At 45.2% G+C, this 21398-nt stretch overlaps 2 protein-coding genes across 2 annotated transcripts; both read right to left on the bottom strand.

The window, feature by feature from the left end:
* On the bottom strand, positions 1-1341 carry LOC127769835 (homeobox-leucine zipper protein HOX22). The gene is made up of 2 exons (XM_052295494.1): positions 855-1341; positions 1-737 (listed from the first exon to the last, which is right to left on the bottom strand). Exons 1-2 carry the CDS (start codon positions 1338-1340, stop codon positions 393-395), a joined length of 831 nt encoding a protein of 276 aa, XP_052151454.1. The 5' UTR covers position 1341; the 3' UTR covers positions 1-392.
* A 5678-nt stretch (positions 1342-7019) lies between these two features.
* Positions 7020-14333, bottom strand: LOC127771018 (sphingoid long-chain bases kinase 1-like). Its single transcript, XM_052296816.1, has 9 exons — positions 13779-14333; positions 11941-12466; positions 11487-11843; positions 10281-10374; positions 10148-10185; positions 9917-10063; positions 9650-9749; positions 7957-8909; positions 7020-7398 (listed from the first exon to the last, which is right to left on the bottom strand). Exons 2-9 carry the CDS (start codon positions 12346-12348, stop codon positions 7249-7251), a joined length of 2247 nt encoding a protein of 748 aa, XP_052152776.1. The 5' UTR covers positions 12349-12466; positions 13779-14333; the 3' UTR covers positions 7020-7248.
* Between the last annotated feature and the right edge of the window lie 7065 nt (positions 14334-21398).

The raw sequence follows: 21398 nt of genomic DNA, 5'->3' as shown, positions 1-21398 counted from the left end.
TTATGTGTAGATATAAAACTGGTTTAATAATATCGTCAATTGAACATCTTTCGAATAGATTACTACTAAATCCGAATTCGAAGTGACCACAAAAGATGCTTGAATTCTTATGCAACTCTTCCAATGAGCTCGATCTAGTTTTCTCCATTTTAGCACCATCCAAAACACAAAGTCCATTGGCTTAATTGCTTCCAAGGTTTCCACCACCACTACTCCAACGAGATTCCTCTTGCAACCCCAATCTACAAACCGGCCCCACACGTCATTGCCACGGCCCTCTTTTCCCTCTCTGTCCAAGGGAGACGGCAGATCAGTCGAGGAGACGTGATCCACGTACTTTAAGCTACATGTACACACAAATTAACCTAGGGTAATATACTACTCTCTGTCTTTCAAGCCACCGCATTCCACTCGACGAGCGGCCATGGCTCCCACAGCTCCGGCGTGGCGCAGAAGGACTCCGGGAACAAGCCCTCATCGTAGTCAAGCTGGTCGTCGCACTGATCCGACTCCACCGACACGTCCGCCGGCGTGGCGCACGTCGCGCCGCCGAGCACGCAGCTCTCCGGCGGCTCGAGGTCCAGGCACCCCGCGGCGGCGTTCCTCTTGTCGTCGTCGTCGTCGACCTCCTCGCTGCCTGATCCGTTGCAGCTGCTGCTGCTTGCTGCCGTCGTGGCGGCACCACCGTTGCCGCTCCTCTCCTCCCGTTCCCTCAGCCTCTCTCTTAGCTCGTGCAACTGCATATTACATGCAAAGAGCAATCAAGTTAGCGTTTGAATTAATTATGGAACACATGATCTGCATGTTCCTACGATTAGTAGCTAAGCTAGCTTGCTTAATTCATCGTTAATTACCTGGACGGTGAGAGCGAGCTTCTCTTGCTTGAGGGACTCGACGCGGGAGTGGAGGGCGTCGTACTTGGAGCGGAGTGCGGCGTAGTCGTGCTCGAGCTGCTTGGAGCGCCACCGCGCGCGCTTGTTCTGGAACCAGATGGCCACCTGCCGCGGCTGCAGGCCCAGCTCGCGCGCCAGCTCCGCCTTCTCGCGGGGCTCCAGCTTGGCGTGGTGCGCGTGGAACATGGACTCCAGCGACCGTATCTGCTCCTCCGTGAACCGCCGCTTCCTCTCCCCGGCCCCGCCCCTCCCCGGCGCCGCCGCCGCCCCGCCACCGCCCAGGTCCATGTACTGCTCGTCCGCCATCATCGCCGGCATGCACAGCTGCGGCGGCACCACCGGCGCAGGCGGTGGCATCAAGAACTGGTGCTGCTGCTGGAGGTGGTGGTGGTCACCCCGATCCATGGCGATCCTAGCCCAGCTAGCTAGCTGTGTTCGACCATTCATCCCTCTCCCGGATCCCGGCCCGGTCGGCCCCTTTTATACCGGCGCGAGGAGTGACGTGTCCACGTCCGGTCCGGGGGAGATGCGAACATGTGGTCTTTGCGATTGCGGGTAAAGAAAACCGCCGGGGCCCCACGCACCGTGACACCGAGCAAAGCTGCTTTTGTTTCCCGCCAAGTGTCACGAATCCGCCCGCGCCAAAAGCTGTGCCCCTGCCCCCGATGGTTATCCGGCCGCCTCGGGATCGCCACTTGACACGTGGCGCCGGTGACGAGCACGAGTGCGAGATATTCCTCTCCTTCTCCCGTACCGGTTCCTTGTTGGCCTACTGCTAATCGTTGGCTGCTGTACAACACCTCCGGATTTCTTTTTCGTTTATTTCTCTCCCTCTTTGGCCTCTTTCGATCGATCGCCACCTCGTGCAGGAAATTGGTACCACTGCTGCTAAGGTGTACATGCAGTAGTCGTTCACTCGTTCGTACGAAGAACCGGATGATGGCGTGCGTGCATGCGCCATTGGGTGGCGGAAAGGTGGGTGCGCCGGAGAGAGACGGAGACGCGCGCAATTGGAACAGGTAGGCCAATGGCCGAGGAGAGCGCGGCGTACGCGGTCGCGGTCGCGGTCGCGGCGCTAAGTGTACGGGGGGCTTCGCCCGAAAGGCTCGTCGAGGTGGCGCGCCGCGTTTGTCCCGTTGCCCGCGGGCGCCCCGGGCTGCGCGCGCCTGCGCTACGTCGTACCAGTGTGTAGAGCTAGCCAGCGCGCGGTGCCGGGTCTTTTCGGCTTGATGTGTGATGGCCCGCTGCTTGTTCACGTACCAACGAGACAGTGGTGGGGTAACAAGATTAGAGACAGATAATTAGATACGGCTCGGTGATAACCACTTCGATATGAATGATCAACTGGATCGATCTGATTAGTGCGCAGGGCTTATCTCGATGGATCATTATCGTCGATCTCTGTACCGGGTGAATTTTCTCCTACTCGATAACGGCGAGGAAGAGAAGAAAAGCGGTTCGTACGTTGTTCCCAATCTCTTGTCCGGTCACGTGTTGGAGTCGATCAGGTAAGTTAAAAGCGGTGGTGATCCAATGTGTTGGATCACCTTTTACTTGGATTGTTCAATTCGATCGAGGGGATAATCACGCCGCAGTCGCGGTAGCGAACGAGTTAACTAAAAAGTGCCGCGATCATCTGTTATATACTAAAAGTCCATAAAACTTTTTACAAATGCTCTCAAACCGCCATGTGGCGCTCTAATAAAATAGAGAAAATCTTATAAATTCTAAGAAAAAAAACATAACATATATCCCTTGATTTTGACTTAAATTGGTGGGTCCAATATTATACACTGTTAAATAAAATTGATCTTCCCCTCCCGTGCATTGGCAGGTGAAGTATATACCGTACCCTCCCCCCTTTTTTTCCTTTTTTCTTATTTTTTTCCATTTATATATATAATGTATATATTTTTAAAATAATGATAATTTTATAAACAAAGAATCTACCATCATATAACTTAAGCCGGTGTACTTTTTACTCTGTACTATTATTTTCAAATAATGCACTATTTTAAAATAAATTTTACACAATTATATCGTGTCCTATAAAATAAACAATATCTATATTAACTAATTTATACGTGCACTTAAACTGATGGCTCCATTATATAAATCATCGAATCTACTTTTTATTACACTGGTCTATTATTCTCAAGTAATGCACTGTCACCATTATATTGTGTACCCATTAAATTAACAATTTAAAATCTATATTAACTAATTTACACTTACGCTAGAACTGGTGGACCTATTATTATAATCATCGGATCTATTGTTTTCTAATAAATAAAGCGTCCAAAATTCTCTTTTTTCCCGCTGCACAATGCACGTCTGCACCTTTACCTTTCGCACGTGTGACGAAGCATAGTGTCTGAGACATCTAAGGTGATCACAACCGCTATAGTACTACCGCTTTGCCACATATTAAATCATATATGGAGATGATTAATTTTGTTAATAACATGAAAAAAAATTAAAGGTGTGATGCAGTGAGAGAATAATTAAGCACCATGGGTTGTGTTTTTCTCAACACTAATTAGCTCTGTTTAAGTTGAAAACGAGAGTTGTTACATAACAATTATAATGTATTTGTGTTATGTCGTATTTGGATTTTGTACTATTTGTTCGTAAAGGTGAAAGGAATCATTATGTTATAAATGTGAGCGCAATATTGACGAATATCAATAGAACTCTTACTACGACAAAGGTGATAAAGGGAGTTTAAGGCCCTCTCTTTTTTTTCCCGATTTCATATTTTGGATTTTTGTTTGCACGCTTTCCAAGTTTCTAAATGGTGTCTTCTTTAAACAACATTCTAACTTTTTAAGAAGTCAATTCATTCGTTTATACCCTCAAATAGCTATCACATAAATTATATAATTCATCAATTTCAGCTATCCTAAACCTTAAGTACTACATATTTTTTTTCATGCGAGCCATGGTGATCAGTAAATTGGTGAACAACGGATCAATCAAAGTCGTAAGATGAATATATAAGAGTTGCTCTGAACAATTGTAAATAGGTGTCAAAATTAATTGTTATTAATTAGACATCTAATGGCTTGCTAGCCATAAAATTAATTTCTCTCTACATGTATATAAACATGGACGAAGTTGGAACAAATATTACCATATGTCCCATACATATATATTACGCAATTAACATTCTAATTAGTCATTTAAAATTTCTTAAAATGCTCTCAAGCTGCCACGTGGTGCTATAATAAATTAGGGCAAATATTAAATTCTAACAAAAAAAATCAAAGTATCTATTATTTGATTTCGCTTAAATCCGTAGGTCTAATATTATAAACCGTTAGATTAAATTGATCTTAAAACAAACTAAATACTACGAGGTCCCACCTCGATATAGGTACTTACGCACCTACATGCGCGGGTACGTACGCCTCCCCTCCCTTTTTTCATTTTTCTCTTTCTTCTTTTTTTTCCCATGCATATGCTTCCCTCCCTTTATTACTATATCATGCGTTTTCATGAGATGATTTAATCAAAAGAATTTTGAGTATCTTGCACTCGTATTTTTAATTTGCGGGCATACTAGACGGTATGTATATACATGGACTGTATGATAATTAACTAGCAATAGTTTCTTATTTACTCGAGAAAAAAAAACATGATTCAAAAGTCAGAAGTACTTAATCCATCTCCTACTCAAAAGTTTGTGAATGGTTTTCTAAGATACCTTAAGAAAAATAGAACCCTTAAATTATTATAAAATAACATTATCCAAACTTTAGTTTGCCCTGAATCTATGAGACAAAATTTCTGAACAAATAATAATCTTACCTTTTAAATAATATAAGTGCCCGCGTATACGCGCGTATAACTTTAGTTTCGGGCAACAGCATCACGTCAGTACGAGGCCAGCCACCAACTCTGTAACCCCACGAAACCACACCACGTCGATGATTTTCGGATTTTCTCTCCCCGGGCCGGGTTCCCCTATTCTCATTCATTAATTAAAGACAAACTACGGAGTTGAACTACCACGTTGATAATTAAACAAGCCATTAATGACGAAACTAGCCTGTTAAGCTACAATTACCGGGATATATATATATACTACAGCCGTGGCGGTGGTAGTTCGTCCCGTCAAGAAAGAAGGATTTGATAATTGGACTTCCGGCCGGCTTAGCTAGCTTGGGTGTGGCTTGCTACTAGCATGCACGCGCGTCCACACTCCACAGGCAGACATGCTTCCGTGTCGGCGTCGCGCACGCGGTAGCGAGGCGCTCGGCGCGGGCACGTCACAGTAGCTGTCCGTGGGTCACACCGCGATTAATCACGGCTACAGCTACAGCTGCACAGTGCACAGCGGAGGGGAAGAGTTGTGTTAATTATGTGGGCGCTAGCTAGCCTCCTAGCCTTGACTAGCTGATGTCGATGACGATCACTGATCAGGATACAGCCGGGGACCAGCAGGGGTGGCGGAGGAGGACGAGGAGGAGAGGGCGCGCGCGGCGGCGGGGCCCGCGCTCGACGGCGACGGGCGAGGCCGCGCAGCGGCGGGCACATGGCGGGGCGCGAGTGGTGGCGGGGAGAGGCGGGTCAGCGTCGCGCGGGTACTCGTGGCTGCTGCGCGCGTCGGCGTCGCGGCGTGGGGACGGGGGCGCGAAAGCTTCGCGCCCGCGCCCGCGTGGCCACAACTTGGGCGTTTCTTTCCGGTCACGCATGCGCCTTCGATTCGCACAGGCTGCCGCGCGCTCTCCCGGCCGGCTCCCACTCCTCCTACGTCGCCGCTCTGGGCTTCCCGTTCAGCAATGCGTAGTTGACATATGGCCCTGTTGGTTTAATTCTCGGTGTGGTCCTTACACAGAAGATCAACCGTGCACCTCAGCTTATCGCCCTCTCTTTCACATGGATCAGTTTAACGATCCGATCCATGGTCTCCTTAGATAATGGAATGAATTCCAAAGAAAATAGGCAAAATGAACTATTGAATAATACGATCGACGGCTCCTTCCTTATCGTTCTTGTTGCTCGGCGATGGCGAGGCGCCGAGGCGTATCTTGTGTGTTCACGCTTTCTTCTTTCTTAACCTTCGTTGCTGCAAATGCAAGCCGGGTTTTCTGAAGCGAAATCTCTGGTATAACACACGAGACTCTTGAAAATCACATGGCAAAATCATGCATTTAGTCCGCACGGCAACAGAGCTATATTCTACTACTCGCACATACTTTTGTCAGTAAGGGATGGTTTAGTTCCCAACTTTTTTTTTTAAACTTCTAACTTTTCCATTACATCAAAACTTTTCTATACATATAAACTTTTAACTTTTCCGTCACATCGTTCCAGTTTCAATCGAACTTCTAATTTTAACGTGAACTAAACACACCCTAACTTCAAAACTAAAGTTAGCCCAACCATTTGAAGAAACGCACGTTTGCTAGCTAAGTGGTCCGTCCAGTTATTCTGGAAACCAAAACATCGCTAGCCCCTTCGCAGAATTGCGCTAAATCGCACTGACCATTAGAATTTTGTAAGATTATCGTAGTTGATTAGCTGGCCCTACCAGATCGCTTGTGCTATTCCCTCATTCCATCGTTTGAGTTTGACCTCTAACAGTGCTTCAACCTTTTCTAATCAAGGAGGCGTTGCGTACGTATTAAAGAAACATATCTCAAAACTCGACGTGGAATTTGGTGTCGACCACTCTGAGAAGAATACATCGGCAGAAACCCCCAAAAAAGACATTTTTACACGTAAAGTGCAATATTAATTCTAGGTTTCTCATTCGTGCATCTTTCTTGCTCTTATGCATGCAACTGTACAACTTGGCATCTTCCAAATCCAAACTGTACGTGAAGTTCAATGCGTCGATTCATGTCCAAGACTAATTAGAGTTTTTACGCAGGTAAACAAGTTTGTACGCAGAACCTGTGTTCTTTGGGAACCCGACTATCCAAACATGTCTGCGAGCGTCTTAAGAAAATGAAAACAACATGTTTGCAAGCGAAATTCATAGAATCAGGTTAAAGGTGTGGAAATCATTAAGGACCCAGACTTACCATGGCCGCACAGGCAATCAAAGCCTACAAAGCTCACAGCTCGGAAACGAAAGACGGGATAAATGCAAATGCTCTTTAGCAAAAACAATATCAATGAAAAGAATCAAGGTATTCTCCTATAATCACTCGAATATACAGAAGCATCACAGCATTGTTTGTTCAGTCCAAATTCTCGAGGTCTGCACGTTCTGAACCCACTCACATACCCCATTAGCAAGTAGCGAAATATAGACAACTCAAAAGAAAAAAAAAATCAGTTGTTCGAAGTGGAAACAGAAAATACAGTGCCTCAAAAACTCGAAATTCAACTAATTTTACAGCACTTAAGTAGATTGTCTGCTTTGCCGGCCAATAAGCATGCATTGCTCTTGTAACAGGGAGCAGAGTACATGTCCCTTGACGCGGCAAAGCTCACCGTCTATTCCACACCCATTGTGCGTGTTTGCACCTGGTTTAAGCTTGACAGACTTTACCTGTGTCAACGTCAGCTAAAAGTTAGATATTATCCTTGGTAGATGAAAATATAAGTGCAAATAATAATTTAGCCCAGAGCCCCAGAGCATGTTTTGATAACTATTCGCCACTGTCTTAATTTAGGTGAACTTTCAGTGATCCATCACCAGAGCTGACATAAACTCCCAGACCGCCCAACAGGTCCAAACAGCTCATACTTCTATTGACATAACAAAAGTTAAAATGCACTGCAGACTGCTGCTCTTAAGAAGCCAAAAGGTTTACGATAATAAAAAGGTGAAATCAGGTATTCATGAGCGTATATGATAATATCCTCTCAACAAAAAAAAACAGAATATACACATTGGAATATGTTTGTTTTCAGAATGCATTCAACTATGTAGAGAAGTTAATTTGTTTCAAACGTAAAAACGGTATTTATTTCAGAGGACCTAAGTAATAAACAGGTATTCGGAAAATTTGCCACTGGTACTCGAATGAAAAATCCCTTGTCTGAAAAGCATAAATACAAGAGGGTGAAAAAATAGCTTGAGAAAAGAAAGAATTGTGCATGTTACCTTCACATATTCCACATAAGGCAAAGAAAGATGGCGACCAAATTGCAGAAGTATGAAAAATTTCAACAACTTCCATCTACCCTTTCCACCAACTAAGAGCAAGTCCAAAGTGTTGTCATCATGGTTGGCTTTTGGTGCAATAACCTGCGAACTCAAACTTTGCACTGTCTTGCATGAATGATTGCAAACTAGAACACCAAGAAAGTGTCCTTTCCTGACTACCCATTTATCATCCAAATTTGGCACAAGTTCCACTGATGGTCCAATTTCATTGTCTTCTGGTGGTCCAGGGAGTTCAATAGGGTGGTCAGACTCCCAGGTTAGCTCTGTATCCCATTTTGGCCCATTGTCCCACTTTGGTTCAGAGTCCCAAATAGGTCCTGGATCTGAAATTGTTGAGGAAATGTCCTCCTTGTCATGAATTGATGGGGCTGCCCAAGATAATCGTGTATCGTTAGTAGTGACACCAACTGAATTTCTCTCAGTTCTTGTTTTGGACCTGGTTCTTGGCCAGAATGATGAATGATGTGGTTGAGGGTGTAAAACTTCCTCTGGTTCTGAAACAATGTTGCTTCTGCCCAAAGAAAGGCGTTTTGCTTTTGGATCAAGACCACGAACATACTCTGAAGGTTCAGTGCTTGCTGCTGTGCTACCTGATGTATCAACGTCCCCAAGTGACATCCGACTTGGAGTCATAATAGAGTCAATACTTGACAAACTGGAAGCTCGTGGAATTCCTTCTCTTTTTGATCGGCTGCGCATTACATTGGTATATACATCAGACACAAAGTTTTCTTGTCCTATACCTTTTCCATGGCCAGTCATCTCCTTTGAAGAAGGAAGATACTCTAACTCATAGAAATAGCTTGGCAGGCAAAAAAATTTGAGTATTCCAGCCACAAAATATCGAAGAGGGCCAAATTTCTTTTGATATTTCTCAGAAAGCTCCAGGACTGCAGCAAAGTAATAGTGCCTTTTTCAGCTTATTAAATTATTATGCAATCCTGTACTGCTAAACTACATTGCACTGCTGCAAATACTGGAACATAGATAAATAAACTACACTTTAATGAGCAGTCATTGAAGAAACGGAGACAGTAGCAAATTTACCAATGAAGCATACAAGTTATCTCAAATTTTACAATTAAGAGTACAGTAAGATAACTTGTATGTGCTAATTGAGTGAAATGATGAAAGTATATGCCAGATCATTAGCCTAGTAAAGCTGTTGGGAAGAGCAACTCAGCATGCATCAGATCAAGTGTTTAGTATAAGGATAAGTACTCAAGGCGGTCTAATTTTTGGTAAACCAAAAGTATTTTAAAAACTATCGTATTCTAAAAGTACTTTTGTCAGCTAAAAAGTTTACCATTGTCCCAATACAACTTATGAAGCATTCCAAATTTCAAGATTTATGGAAAAAATGGCAATGCAAGATATATGAATCTGAGGGATTTAGAATGTACGCAACTTTTGTGGCCTTAGCCCTTAGGATATCAGTGCATACAGTATAAATGAGAACTACCATAATATAAGGGATTTTGGGTGGATGTGCCACATCCTAGCACAATTAATCTGGATTCTGGATACTATCCAGATTAATTGTGCTAGGATGTGGCACATCCACCCAAAATCCCTTATATTATGGGACAGAGGGAGTATTAAAGAGCAAACGTCTTGTACAAGAAGTTACCATCACTGATAAAACCATAGTATGAAACAGTTGTCCCAAAGTGTATTAGCCCAGACTGGATCCACTCAACAGACAGGATGTCTAGGGCAGTAAAGCCACCCTGTTATCAAGGAACAGACCTTATGAGAAAAGCTATAAGTGATCTAATAATTTTGGACAAAATTAACTGAAAAGCCTTAAGGGTGATGTTGAAATTTTCTCTTCCTGTAAGAAGAGGTCGTGAAAGATTCACATTGTAACTTTGTAAGCTTATAGCGATAGGCATACCTTCACAATTAGTAATGATGCTGAAATTGGATCTTTAACTCCCAAAACAGTCCAAACAAGTGAATTGTCAGATCCTGCTGGGATTATTCCAACTGGAATTGATACAGCCTCTGCTCTATCATTTCTACTGAGTAGACCGTTGAAGACCTGCAGAACTATAAATGTTCAGCTATCATATATAAGTTTTACTAAATCCCATTAAACTATAATATATAATCATCAAGGACAAACCTCATTTACAATTCCATCACCACCTACACACACGATTCCTACAAAACATTTAATACATTATCAATTCAACCAGTTGAAATGGTTGCCGTGTTGACCTACATAAACTACTTGGCAACATCTGTGCTGTTTATACCATCAGGGAATGCGCTAAAATCAAATGTAGATGCAAGAGATTTAGCGTGACCAGCATGAGTAGTTTTAACCACTTCCATGTGAAAACCTGCAAGCTACATCAGATGATACAAAATTAATAGCGGGAAATAAATGATATAAAGTTTATGTAGGCACACATGAATAATAAAAACAGGGTAACGGGTAAAAAATCACCAAGTTGAGAAATGTGAATGCATACAAGCAATAAAAATAATCCATTAGCAAATATCTAAGAGGAGAGGAGGTGATCGAGTCAGCATAATTCTCTCTTTTTTTTAAAGGACATCTCGAAGGAGGCCTATAAGTTAACTGCGATTATACACTTTCGATTAAAAGGTGAAGGAAGTGCACTTTTAGTTGGTCTAAATTGAAAAGTAAATTTGCAACTTGACAGCCTGTGCTGCCAGGAGAAAGGGGGTTAAATAATCTCCCTTAACCTTTTGTCAATAAATTTTACCCAGCTTTATGTCCAACTCCGTTGCTGCATTCACAATTGAATCCTTTACTGCTAAAGCATCAGATGGAAGCCCAGGAGTTTTGTAGAGCTACTAAAATAGAAGGAATGTATGATGTCCCCCACATGTCTAGATTGGTAGGGCAAACAACAAACATAAATTAGTCATCTGCAAATCTAACCGTGGATCATTATTTTGATATTTTCTAAACTTAACACTTCAGGTTGGAACTAAAAATCCATTAAAGAGAAACGTGATATGCTCTTCATGAGTTCTTCACTGTTGGAACTAAAAATCCATTACTGGGATACAAAAAATACCAAACATTCCTCTTTAGTTGGCACTAAAGAATCTCCATGGTCAAATAATCTATACATTAACCATCAATATGTTTGGAGGTATCTAGATTGCCCGTAAAAGAACTACATCAGTAGATTTGCATCATAAGAAACATTAAGTTGTAACAATATTAAGTTCTACAGAATTTAATTCAAAGTTACACATCATAGAACATGAAACAACCAATAATTTCGATACAGAAAAGAACAGAGGTACTATTCTATTCCTCATGACATCTCCTTGAGACTAAACAGCGAATGGTTTAAAGAAAAGCTTCAAAAAGAAAGTTTATTGCCAAGAAGAATAATAGACATATAAAGTTAGTCAAGCTATATGTTGCTTACTGCAGAGCAATAAGTAGAAGCTTGCATTATGAGAGTATCAGAAGGTACCTTAAAAATAGGTTCTGCTTTGTCATGGAAAACTTTGCATGATCTACCATGCCCAGACCGAGGGTTCAGTATAACAAGTATCCTCGGTGGAGTTCTACATTTGATGGGTGGGTGGTCAAATAAAGCACCACTGAGGGGACCATCAAGGTCTTGCTCGGTACTGGATGTTGGAGGGAGAGGTAGCATGTTAACATATATGTTTTGTTCGGCAAAGCATGTTACCCATGAAATGGCCTCCTCTACAGTAGGGGCTATAAACCGGAGGTCCTTCCGTACTCTGTGTGTCTTTCCAAACAAATACTTCTTAGAAGGGTATGCATGCACAATGAAATGTTGGACACCAGAACTGTAAGATACCTGCCAACATATAAACAAATCATCAAAGATAGCTGGTCAGCCCAAGTGGACCAAATAGCAATAGAATTATAGTAGTGTCTTGGTCTGTGAAACTTACGGAGATGACATCCTCAAGACTGAGTAAAGAAGAACCCCATATTAGGGCTTTACTTGTGAGTCTTACATCACTTGTATCAGCTTTCCCATTTGCTGAAATTTGATCTCCTGTAATTCTATTTTTCTTGTCAAAAAAGAGTTTTCCAGAATAGATTTCATAACCTGAGAAATTAGACTTCTCATCCACCACATCATTTTTTTGCTCATTATTTTTTGCTTTCTTGGAATCTTTATTGTCAAAAACCAAGTGTTTCTGCCTCGAAGATTTTGATTTGCCTTTTTTCTCTGGAAATACAGTTGGTGAAGATTGTTGCCCGGCTGACTTTTGAGAACGCCGACTACCAGACCGCCGACTGGACTTCTGGGATGAGCTTCTGGAAGTAGGATTTTCTAGATCAGCTACTTCCATCTCTTTCTTTTAAAGAGGACTTCAGAGCATCAGTATAGATCAGGAATTTGGCATGACCTCATAGGTGTATGATCATGGCATCAATGCCATGTCAAAGTTGCTAACAACTAAAAATAGCCTGCACCGAAAGGAAACAGAACACCTATAAGATCCATCTGGCTGGTACATGTGCATCATTTGTTGACCAAAAGCAGCTGTTCAGAAAAAATGAGTACATCTGAGCTTCATCTCCACAGATAACTAAGAAGGTAGTCACAAAAGGCTAGCACCTAAACAGCTTGGGTCTAAAGAAAAAGGTCCTCAAAAGTTTGTCATACTGAAAGTTTGAAGCATTTCTTTAGCAAATAAAATTCTGATAATATTTAAATATTTATATGGTGATTTCCTATCATATGAGCCTGATGTTCAAATATGTGCGAGGAAACCTTGTGACGAATCTAACAAAAGAACTTTTGCTCCATGTTTAACTGTGTGCATGCCTACTTGGGACATATCAACTACTAACATTTGTATTCATGTGTTGAATTTGAGCCACTACCCTAAGGACTGCAATCGTCAATTCTTGGAAGCTGATATGATGTGCTATATCAAACTACTCCCTCAGTCCCAAAATAATAAGTTAATCTAGTACAAGATGTGACACATCCTAGTACTACGACTCTGGACATGCTATTCTGGGTCGGAGGAAGTGCTCCAGTTCACTGCCATGCTCTAGAAGACGGCATTAAGATGAGTCATCACATAGGCTATGGTGCTACAATTCACTTGACTTCTTTTATAGGGAAACACCTGGACACTTATAGGGACACTTACAGCAGGAACATAGGCTAAACTATTTCACAAATTAATCGGTTGAGCCCTCAAACATAGTTCTAAAATGCTTAATAGCCTACAGCGAAAATATATAGGTATATAAACGCTAACAGCAATCAGTTCCCCGATAATTGCAAGTACCAAGTAGACTGTATGAGCACTATAAAATAGCATGTACCGCTGAACTCTCAAGCGTCAGCAATCAAATGATGAGTTGCACAATACAGAAAACAGTTATTCTAGTGCAGTACAGTGAGAAGTGCAAAGACGAGCATATAGGTGATACCAGCAACAGATCTCCAGAAATACAAATAATAAAATGTGTTTATAGATGAGTATAGAAGTCTAAATTGTTTGGTTCAGTAAGGAGAAACGCAATCACGAATATGGAAGTCTTAGCGCAGGAATAGCAACTACGAACTACGGGCACCACAGATCTCGATTAGCATAATTTCGAATGCCAAACGCCCGGCGCACCAATCGGATTGCGAAGGCGAAAGGGAGAAACACGACGAGCAATCCAATCAGCTAGCCACCGCCCACCTAACACGGAGATTGAAACCTCACGAAGAGAGGGAGCACCATCAGGCGGATCGAAGCCACCCAACGAGACGTACCGAATTCGGCGCCCCCCCACTGGAAACGATCGGATCGGGAGGCGGAACCAGCTGAGGACGCGGCCCTCGGTCCACCCCGCCGCCGGCAGCAGATCGAACGCCTCCGGACTCACGTCGGCCGGCGGCGCGAGCTCTCGCGGTTGACGGCGGGGCAGGAGGCGAGGCGGTGGTGGTGGTAGGAGGAGGAGGACGCGGACGCGGCGGTGTGGTGGAGCCGTGGAGGGGTTGATTGGGTGGGCGACGGGTGAGGGAGGGCCGGGGTGGTGGTTCGATGGGTTTTGGCGTGCGCGTTTTCAGCTGAGGAGACGAGGAAGAGGAGGAGAAGAAAAAAAATGGCGTGGCGGACACGAGGCGGCGCTGTTCCGGCTGCGCTGTTGTTGTTGTTGTTGAGGGGAGAGAAGCCAGTGGAAAGAAAGGGACGGTGCCGCCGTTTCCTCTGTTCTTTCTTTGCTCCGCTCTTTTCTCTTCTCCCCTCCGCGCACTGGTTTTCCTGTGTTTGGAGCGCTGCTAGTGCTCGCTCGGTTGGCTTTTCCCTTTGATCAGCTGATGATGCCCATTGGAAACCTGACGAGCCAGCCCAGAAAGCGAGATGGTGGATGGTGAGATGAGATGAGATGAGATGCTCTGTTAGGATTACTCCCCGGCCACGCCTACGGCGGAACGACCGAACTGACCTACAGAAAATTTCTCGGTGGACACCGACAGGTTGACCACTTGGAGTATGTAGGACAGAGCGGACACTGGTGAAACCATAGGGAATTTCAGTTGCAACAAAGCTGTAACGGGCAGTCTGTGCTCAAATTAACCCAACATTTCACGGTTGAAATGTTCAGTTTATGTCTTGGTTTGATCCAGTCCAATTTGGCTGGTTCGTCTTTTGGTCGAAAAAGGTGGTCGTGATGAGGTTGGCAATTTTGGCATACGTCGGCTGTGTTCGGTCGGCTGTGTTCGGAGGAGAAGGTTAGCACGTAAAACGAAGTTTGTTTTATTGCATGATTAATTAAGTATTTATTATTTTTTTAAAAAAAAGATTAGTATGAATTTTTTAAACAACTTTCATACAGACAGTTTTTTTTCATAAATTACACCGTTTAGCAGTTTGAAAAACGTACGCGCGGAAAACGAGAGAGGTGGGTTGGAAAAATGGGCAGAAAACGAGAGAGGTAGGTTGGGAAAATGGGGGAAAGAACACAGCCACGGTGAAGGCCTTAGGAAAACGGGGACAGGAAAATCATTTGCTTTATTTCCCTTCATTATTCAATAAAAGCTCAAAGTTAGTGAATGACCTGCGACTTTAAGCTCACCGTGTTCATTCCAGTCGTCTTTTTTATACAAGTCCGGTGGTTCAAAGAAAGTACTTTAATTCCTTCTAGACGATGATTAGAGATGACGGATTCCAGCTCTCCAAGGTCGCAACTGAGGGAGCTATATATCAAAATAGGATATTATTCTTTGTTTGTAGTTGAGATTTCTTAGATTTGAGTAAATATTTAATGAGTAAGAAGTCGTTCCCAAGCGGAGTTCTTGAAAAGAGTTGATTTCCGAAATTTATATATTTGGAAATTCGAAACTTGTTTGGTCATTTGAATGTCTTTTAAGCCAGGGGAAGGTGAGGAAGTGGATTAAACAAGGACCAAGGCGGTCTTCTTAGAATTCAATGGTTCGTCAGACCAAGCACACTACCTGGTCATTACATAGCTTCAAACATGGCAATGACCAAATTTAAAATGAAGAATGAGTACGTCGCCAAAACATTACTAGGGTTAGCCAAAGTTAATTTCAGTGCAGTATATTAGCTTTAATTCTAAACACAACTATAAAAATATGAAGAGGACATATAACTAATGCATATTACAAGCCAAAACTTAATGTCTAGGGCCATGTACCCCTCCGTCCCAAAAAAATAATAATCCTAGCAACAAAACTGGACACATGGGTGTCTAGGATTAGTCTTTTTTTGGACGGAGTAGTAGATCTTTACCAAATTCGATATAGATTTATAAATAGACTTGAATAAATGTTGTCTTCTCAAGTGGTGATGTTTATTTAGTGTTTTTATCCTCACTTTTTTATCTTTTTTTTGCGGGGCTCACTTTTTTATCTTAGCTGCTACTGTTGAGCAAATTGTGTAATAAGTGATTATAACTTCCTTCAAACAAAAGCCAAAACTAATATTCCATTATTAAAAGAGCTATACTTCTTTTTCTTTCATTACAGTGAGGAAATAGGGGCATTTTTTGAGTCCCTGACCCCCGGACAATCTGGGCCATAAAACAAAATTATGAGTCAAAGTTTCAGGCTCCCTAAATGGAAATAAGTTCACTTGACGTCCCTCGATTTTACATTGAGTTTGTTTGACATCATTATTTCCAATACCAGAAATCATTACCCCTAAACTATATAAAACCGTGCAATTTAGATCCTATAGCAGAAATGCAATATAGATGACTGGTTTAGCTTATGTGGCATCCTAGTCAGGAAAAAATTTCAAAAAAAAAAGTGGACCCAACATGTCAGTGCTCTTTTCTTTATTCTCGTTCCTTCCCAAGCCTGGAGAGAGAGAGGTGGCTGGCAGGAGAGAGGGGAGAGAGGCGGCCGGCGAGCCTGCTTGGGACTTGGGTCATGCTCCACGCCCGGCATCGACCTGACTAGGCTCTTCACCGCGACTGGTCTTGGTGCTCTTCGACCAGCAGCATGGTGGAGGATAGTAGTGACCACGTTGCTGAGGACCAGCTTGCGGAGGAGGAGGGGCACTACATCGATGACGCCAACCACCTCATCCCCAACAGCGTCCAAGAGGAGGGATCCAGTGGTCGCGACATCGTCGTCCCCGGCAACCACGATAGTGAGGAGGACTACCCTGACAACCTTGACCTCGACATACTCGTCGACTGCGAAGTCGGCCCAATCCCCGGTGGCCACCTCAACGCTGATGCCGCCGTCTTCGTTCCCACCACCGGTGGGCACCAAGACCTCTACACTGCCAGCGCCGCCGCTTACCGGCATACATCACCTTGTTCGCACTCGTCGTGGGGGCGCATGGATCCAGCTCCCCCGTCCTTGGGATCAGTAGCGGCTTAAGGGACGTGCTGGCACGCGGATTCTAGAGGGGGATTCTGACGCCCCCGCCTTCGGGAGTGGCGGAGGTGCCGTTGGCCGCGGATCCAGCACCACTGCCAGCAGTAGCAGCAGCCCCTGCGGTGGCCCGCTGCCATCGCCACGCCAGTCGCCTCTCCTACCCTCTCCATCCAGCCGTGTGGCTTGGGAAGAAAAGAGAAGAAAGAAGAGGTCGACTGTCATGTGGGTCCCACATTCTTTTTTTTTTACTAGATGCCACGACAGTGAAACCAAACATCTATACTGCCAGGTGAAGATTTCTAGTATAGGGACGACAGGTGAACTTATTTCCCCCAAATGGCATCAAGATGATATTGCAAAGTCCAGCCCATCACAGATGGGCTTACTTTCCTGGCTCACTAGATTCTCTCCGTTTCCCGCATCTTGCAGATAGCATCCGACCAAGTTTAAGGTCATGTTAACTAGTTGCACGGCCCTTTGGGCCGGAAATTTGCATAGGCTTAACATCCTAAGAAATACAAAATAGGCACTAGCATAGTTTCCTTCTCATTGCTAACGCTAAACGTATACTTGTTCGAAAAAAAAATGCTAAATATATACAATGAACTTAAACAAATCCTTTTTGGCACCGGATCAGGGCACATGAGCTGTGGAGTCATGACACCCAAAACCGGATTCTTCTTGTGTCAGAAGCCTGCCTAGAGCATCTACATTGCAGGATAATATGCGGCGTCGGACACTGATGTGATTTCTGTCCACTTCTTTTTCTCCAAGCTCCAATAACTTTACAGTACAAAGCTCACAATCTTTCTTTCAGGATTCAAAAAAGTAGCAGCTATCTTCTCTCAGAAGTAGTTCTGCAGAGCAATCGCATTCTTAAACCAGTAGATTGCCGTGGCACAAGAACTGATTTGTTCGCTGCCAGGACCATTTTCTGCAATGCAGCAGTAACCAAGCAAGTGGTGCACTTCCGGAACAAAAGGCTCTCTGTCTCTGTAACATCGACAGGGATGTCCATGTACGTTTTTACACAATTGTTCTATACCATCTTACTACCACTACTAGTACCTACCATTACCCATTGCAGTTGGTGTTGTGTATGAATCACGAGTCGTTTTCTTTCGGCTAAAGTATTTGGCAGTACGAGTCACAAGTGCTACTTTGATTCCACCTATCTAATGAGACCAGCAAAGCAAAGATTCTTGGGGGATATCAGGTACTCTTTTATGGGCATCCTTTGAGTTGGATCTCCAAAAGAAAGCCCTGCACACTGCAGTGCTGTGCATTTCGCATGCAAGTGCAACAGCGGCGGCTGAGCTGAGAGGGGGCGGAAATTGGCACGAGGAGCGCCTTTCGCGCGCAAAACATTCTCGAAGTGACGCTGGTGCACGACGAACATGCAATCCACTCGTGGCGGTGCCTGCCCTAACCTCACGCAACGGCAGCCAGCCGGCCACAGAAAGATACTTCTCCTCGTTCATGAGATGTCAGATGGATAAATTAGATTAGGCCAATCAATCATGGTACGAGTACTAAAATAACAATGGCCAGCAAAGTACATTGTTGCAGGGATTTCAGGCAGGCTGCCGGCACTGCTAACTCTCAGGTCATGGTGGAGGCATGGGCCCTTTTTATATTCACTCATCTGATCCAGTGATCGACCACACCACCGGCCACCACCGTGATCGATCTGCAGCCGCAGCTGCTGCCTGCCTGCGCCGTGTCGTCCCTTCATGCTTTATACCCCTACTCTCTCTCCCGGTCCCTGGCTCCCTGCCGTGGTTGTTCGTCTGGACGGGATGGCCCAGATAGCCCCTGAGGCAGCTGATCAGCAAGAGATCGATGAATCATCAATCGAACAGAGAACGTATCGTACTATCGCCACAGTTAGTCGCTCACAGGCGCCAGCAGAATTGAAAGAGCCTTCCATGTCACGCACGCAGATGCATGGGAACGTGGGACGAGGTGTCAAATCAGGCAGGTAGTTGGATTAATTCCACTTGGGAAACCTGGCTGTCAGATCTGGATGCAGCCCGGCGGTGATTGGATTTAGTCTCGCTGTGCTCGTACATATATACAGCTGCTACTGCATAGCCATCTGGTCCCCGTGTACGTACGCGCACAGGCTAAGTAACCTTCCCGTGGTGCCCGGTAGAACGCCGCCTACCACGTACCGGCTGAGATGAGATAGTTCGACGCGGCGGTAAAGCAAGGCCGCGGCAATAAATGGCACGTAAATAGCCGCAACACGGCAGCACGAGCCGCGATTGCTGAATTCCGGCGAGATTTCACGTGCCCCGCGCTAGCGATCGAGCTGTCGACCCAGGCACGCGTGGCCGGTGGCCGGCATCTCTAGCTAGCTGAGTCGGGTACAAACTAGGAAAAGTCCCGCGCGCGTGGGGGGCGCCGGATGCCGGACGGGCGCAGTTCTAATTCGTCGGCGCGGCCGTAAGACACAATAAAAGCGCGCGGTTAGTTCATCCCGGTTGCGCGTGTGATGGGTAGCCGATCGCTCGAGCGGATTACCATTACTACGCATGATGGGTTACGCTACGAGCTAGTAGTATATATGAGCATATTCGCCAGTGTTTGTGTGGGAGGGGTTGATTACTGCGGCGGCGGCGCAGCGTCGTGACGGCAAATAATGAACGTGTCACGCTTTATGTGGAGCTTGACAGTTGCAACCAACTAACCAACTGGTGGCCTTAGCTCGTGGGCAGGAGGAGATGGGGGCGTAGTGGTGCCGTATAACTCCACACACACACATCCGTATATATGTACATCAATACAGTACATACGTATCTCTCATCCATGTCCGATACAGCTTGCAGACGCGAAATACAGGTGAGCAGTACTTACTACTCTAGCTGCTACTAGGATCGATCGAGTATCGTGGTAATCATAATGCACAACGTGGCGTCTTTACACACGGGATGGGCACATGGTTATATTCCCCCCGGGTGGATCAATCGATCCCTCCTCCATCTCTTTTGTGCGCAACGCTGCTGCTCCTCTTCGATCATGAGCTTAGCTTGTGACGGATCGATCGATGATGTGATTGTGTTAAGGTATTAATTCCCCGTTGGATTCCCCCCCGGATGTGTATGCTGCACAGTGCGCGTGGTGATGCTCGCGCCCTAGCTATAGCTCAAGCGTTTTGGCGCGCGCTGCAGGGCCGAGGGACCACCGCGCGCGCGGCCGGCGTCATGTGACGCTACTTGCGTGAACAGTAGCTCCACCCCAGCTCATCTGTCCTGGAGATGTTGGGGTGAATGGCCGAGGCGGCGACGCACCACATTTTGGTAGAGTAGTGATTGTGCGACGACCACTACACGCGCGCGTAACGTCGTACGTATACAACCGGTAGCTCCGTGTTTTACGTCCTCGCGGCGTCACCGATCGGTTAGCGCGGCCGGGCCACGCCGAACGTGTGTACTCACGATTTCACGTCACGTCACATGCCACTGCCTGTCTACCAGGAGCCCAGGACGAGTACTGACGAACGAACGGGTGACTGGATCAGTGCCGATCGGAGCAGTGCCTCAGTGGGGCGTACGTGCATATGCGTTCGATCGATCCGGCCGGTGACTTCGATCGAATCGCCAGTAATCAAGCAAGGGAGCCAACGACGACGGCGACAGTGTCGTCGATCGCCCCGCGCTGTAGGGATACAGTTTGTTCGGATCGCAGCTCCGTGATATACGTGTGTACGTGTCGTCAACTCGGAGTTATGCCATGTTCAATCGATCGGCCGGCTCGTCCACCGAGGCGGGCCGTGCCTAGCTAGCTGGAATCGTACGTACTCCCACCGTCCAAAAAAAAAAAAAAGGGTAAATCGTGGGTTCCCGTGCCAACGTTTGATTGTCCGTCTTATATGAAATTTATTTTATAATTAGTATTTTCATTGTTGTTAGATGATAAAACATGATTAATACTTTATGCGTGACTTATCTTTTTAATTTTTTTTATAATTTTTTTAAATAAGACGAACGGTCAAACGTTGGACACGAAAATCAGGGTTTGTCTTTTTTTTTTAGGACGGAGGGAGTACATATGTTGCTTTTTGTCTTGTACTACCTATAAAACATAGCACGAGACCTTGGCCTGGGTCAGCTTGCCTGAATCGGGAGACCCTGAAACACCCCACCCCTGTGACCAAGCAGCAACAATGTGCACCGCAGGTCCCTTCACTCACATCAGTTGGTGCTTGCCGGAAATTAAAGAATCCTGGCCAACGCTAGAACAGCGAGCGCTACGAACCCGCAAAGCACAAACGCTCCGGGCCAACGGTCGAATTAGGCGTGCATGATTCAAAACCCCCCCCCCCCCCCCAAAAAAAATCATATCAAATTAAAGCAGAACTAATTAAGCGTGTCACGCGCTGTTTGGTCCGTCTCGCCTCCAGTAGCTGCGTACGGCGGGGGAGAAGCTACAGCGAGCTACGTGGAGTAGCTTGATTGCCCTAGGAGCCGCACGAGGAGGGGCGCACATGACGAGGCGTTGGACATTGGCGAGGACCTCGTCGCGGCGGCTTTATTCCGC

The sequence above is a fragment of the Oryza glaberrima genome, chromosome 4 (assembly GCF_000147395.1).
Source record: "Oryza glaberrima chromosome 4, OglaRS2, whole genome shotgun sequence".
Taxonomy (NCBI): domain Eukaryota; kingdom Viridiplantae; phylum Streptophyta; class Magnoliopsida; order Poales; family Poaceae; genus Oryza; species Oryza glaberrima.
The sequence above is the reverse complement of the archived record's forward strand: the minus strand, read 5'-3'. Positions and strand labels throughout refer to the sequence as shown.

What these genes read in the sequence shown, in the direction of transcription:
- LOC127769835 (XM_052295494.1), bottom strand. Translation starts at nt 1,340, where the DNA reads ATGAATGGTCGAACACAGCTAGCTAGCTGGGCTAGGATCGCCATGGAT. An exon ending in AGCTCGCTCTCACCGTCCAG is followed by an intron (nt 738 to 854) that starts GTAATTAACGAT and finishes TGTAATATGCAG; the next exon opens with TTGCACGAGCTAAGAGAGAG.
- LOC127771018 (XM_052296816.1), bottom strand. Translation starts at nt 12,348, where the DNA reads ATGGAAGTAGCTGATCTAGAAAATCCTACTTCCAGAAGCTCATCCCAG. An exon ending in GTCTTGAGGATGTCATCTCC is followed by an intron (nt 11,844 to 11,940) that starts GTAAGTTTCACA and finishes ATATGTTGGCAG; the next exon opens with GTATCTTACAGTTCTGGTGT. An exon ending in CATCATTACTAATTGTGAAG is followed by an intron (nt 9,750 to 9,916) that starts GTATGCCTATCG and finishes CCTTGATAACAG; the next exon opens with GGTGGCTTTACTGCCCTAGA.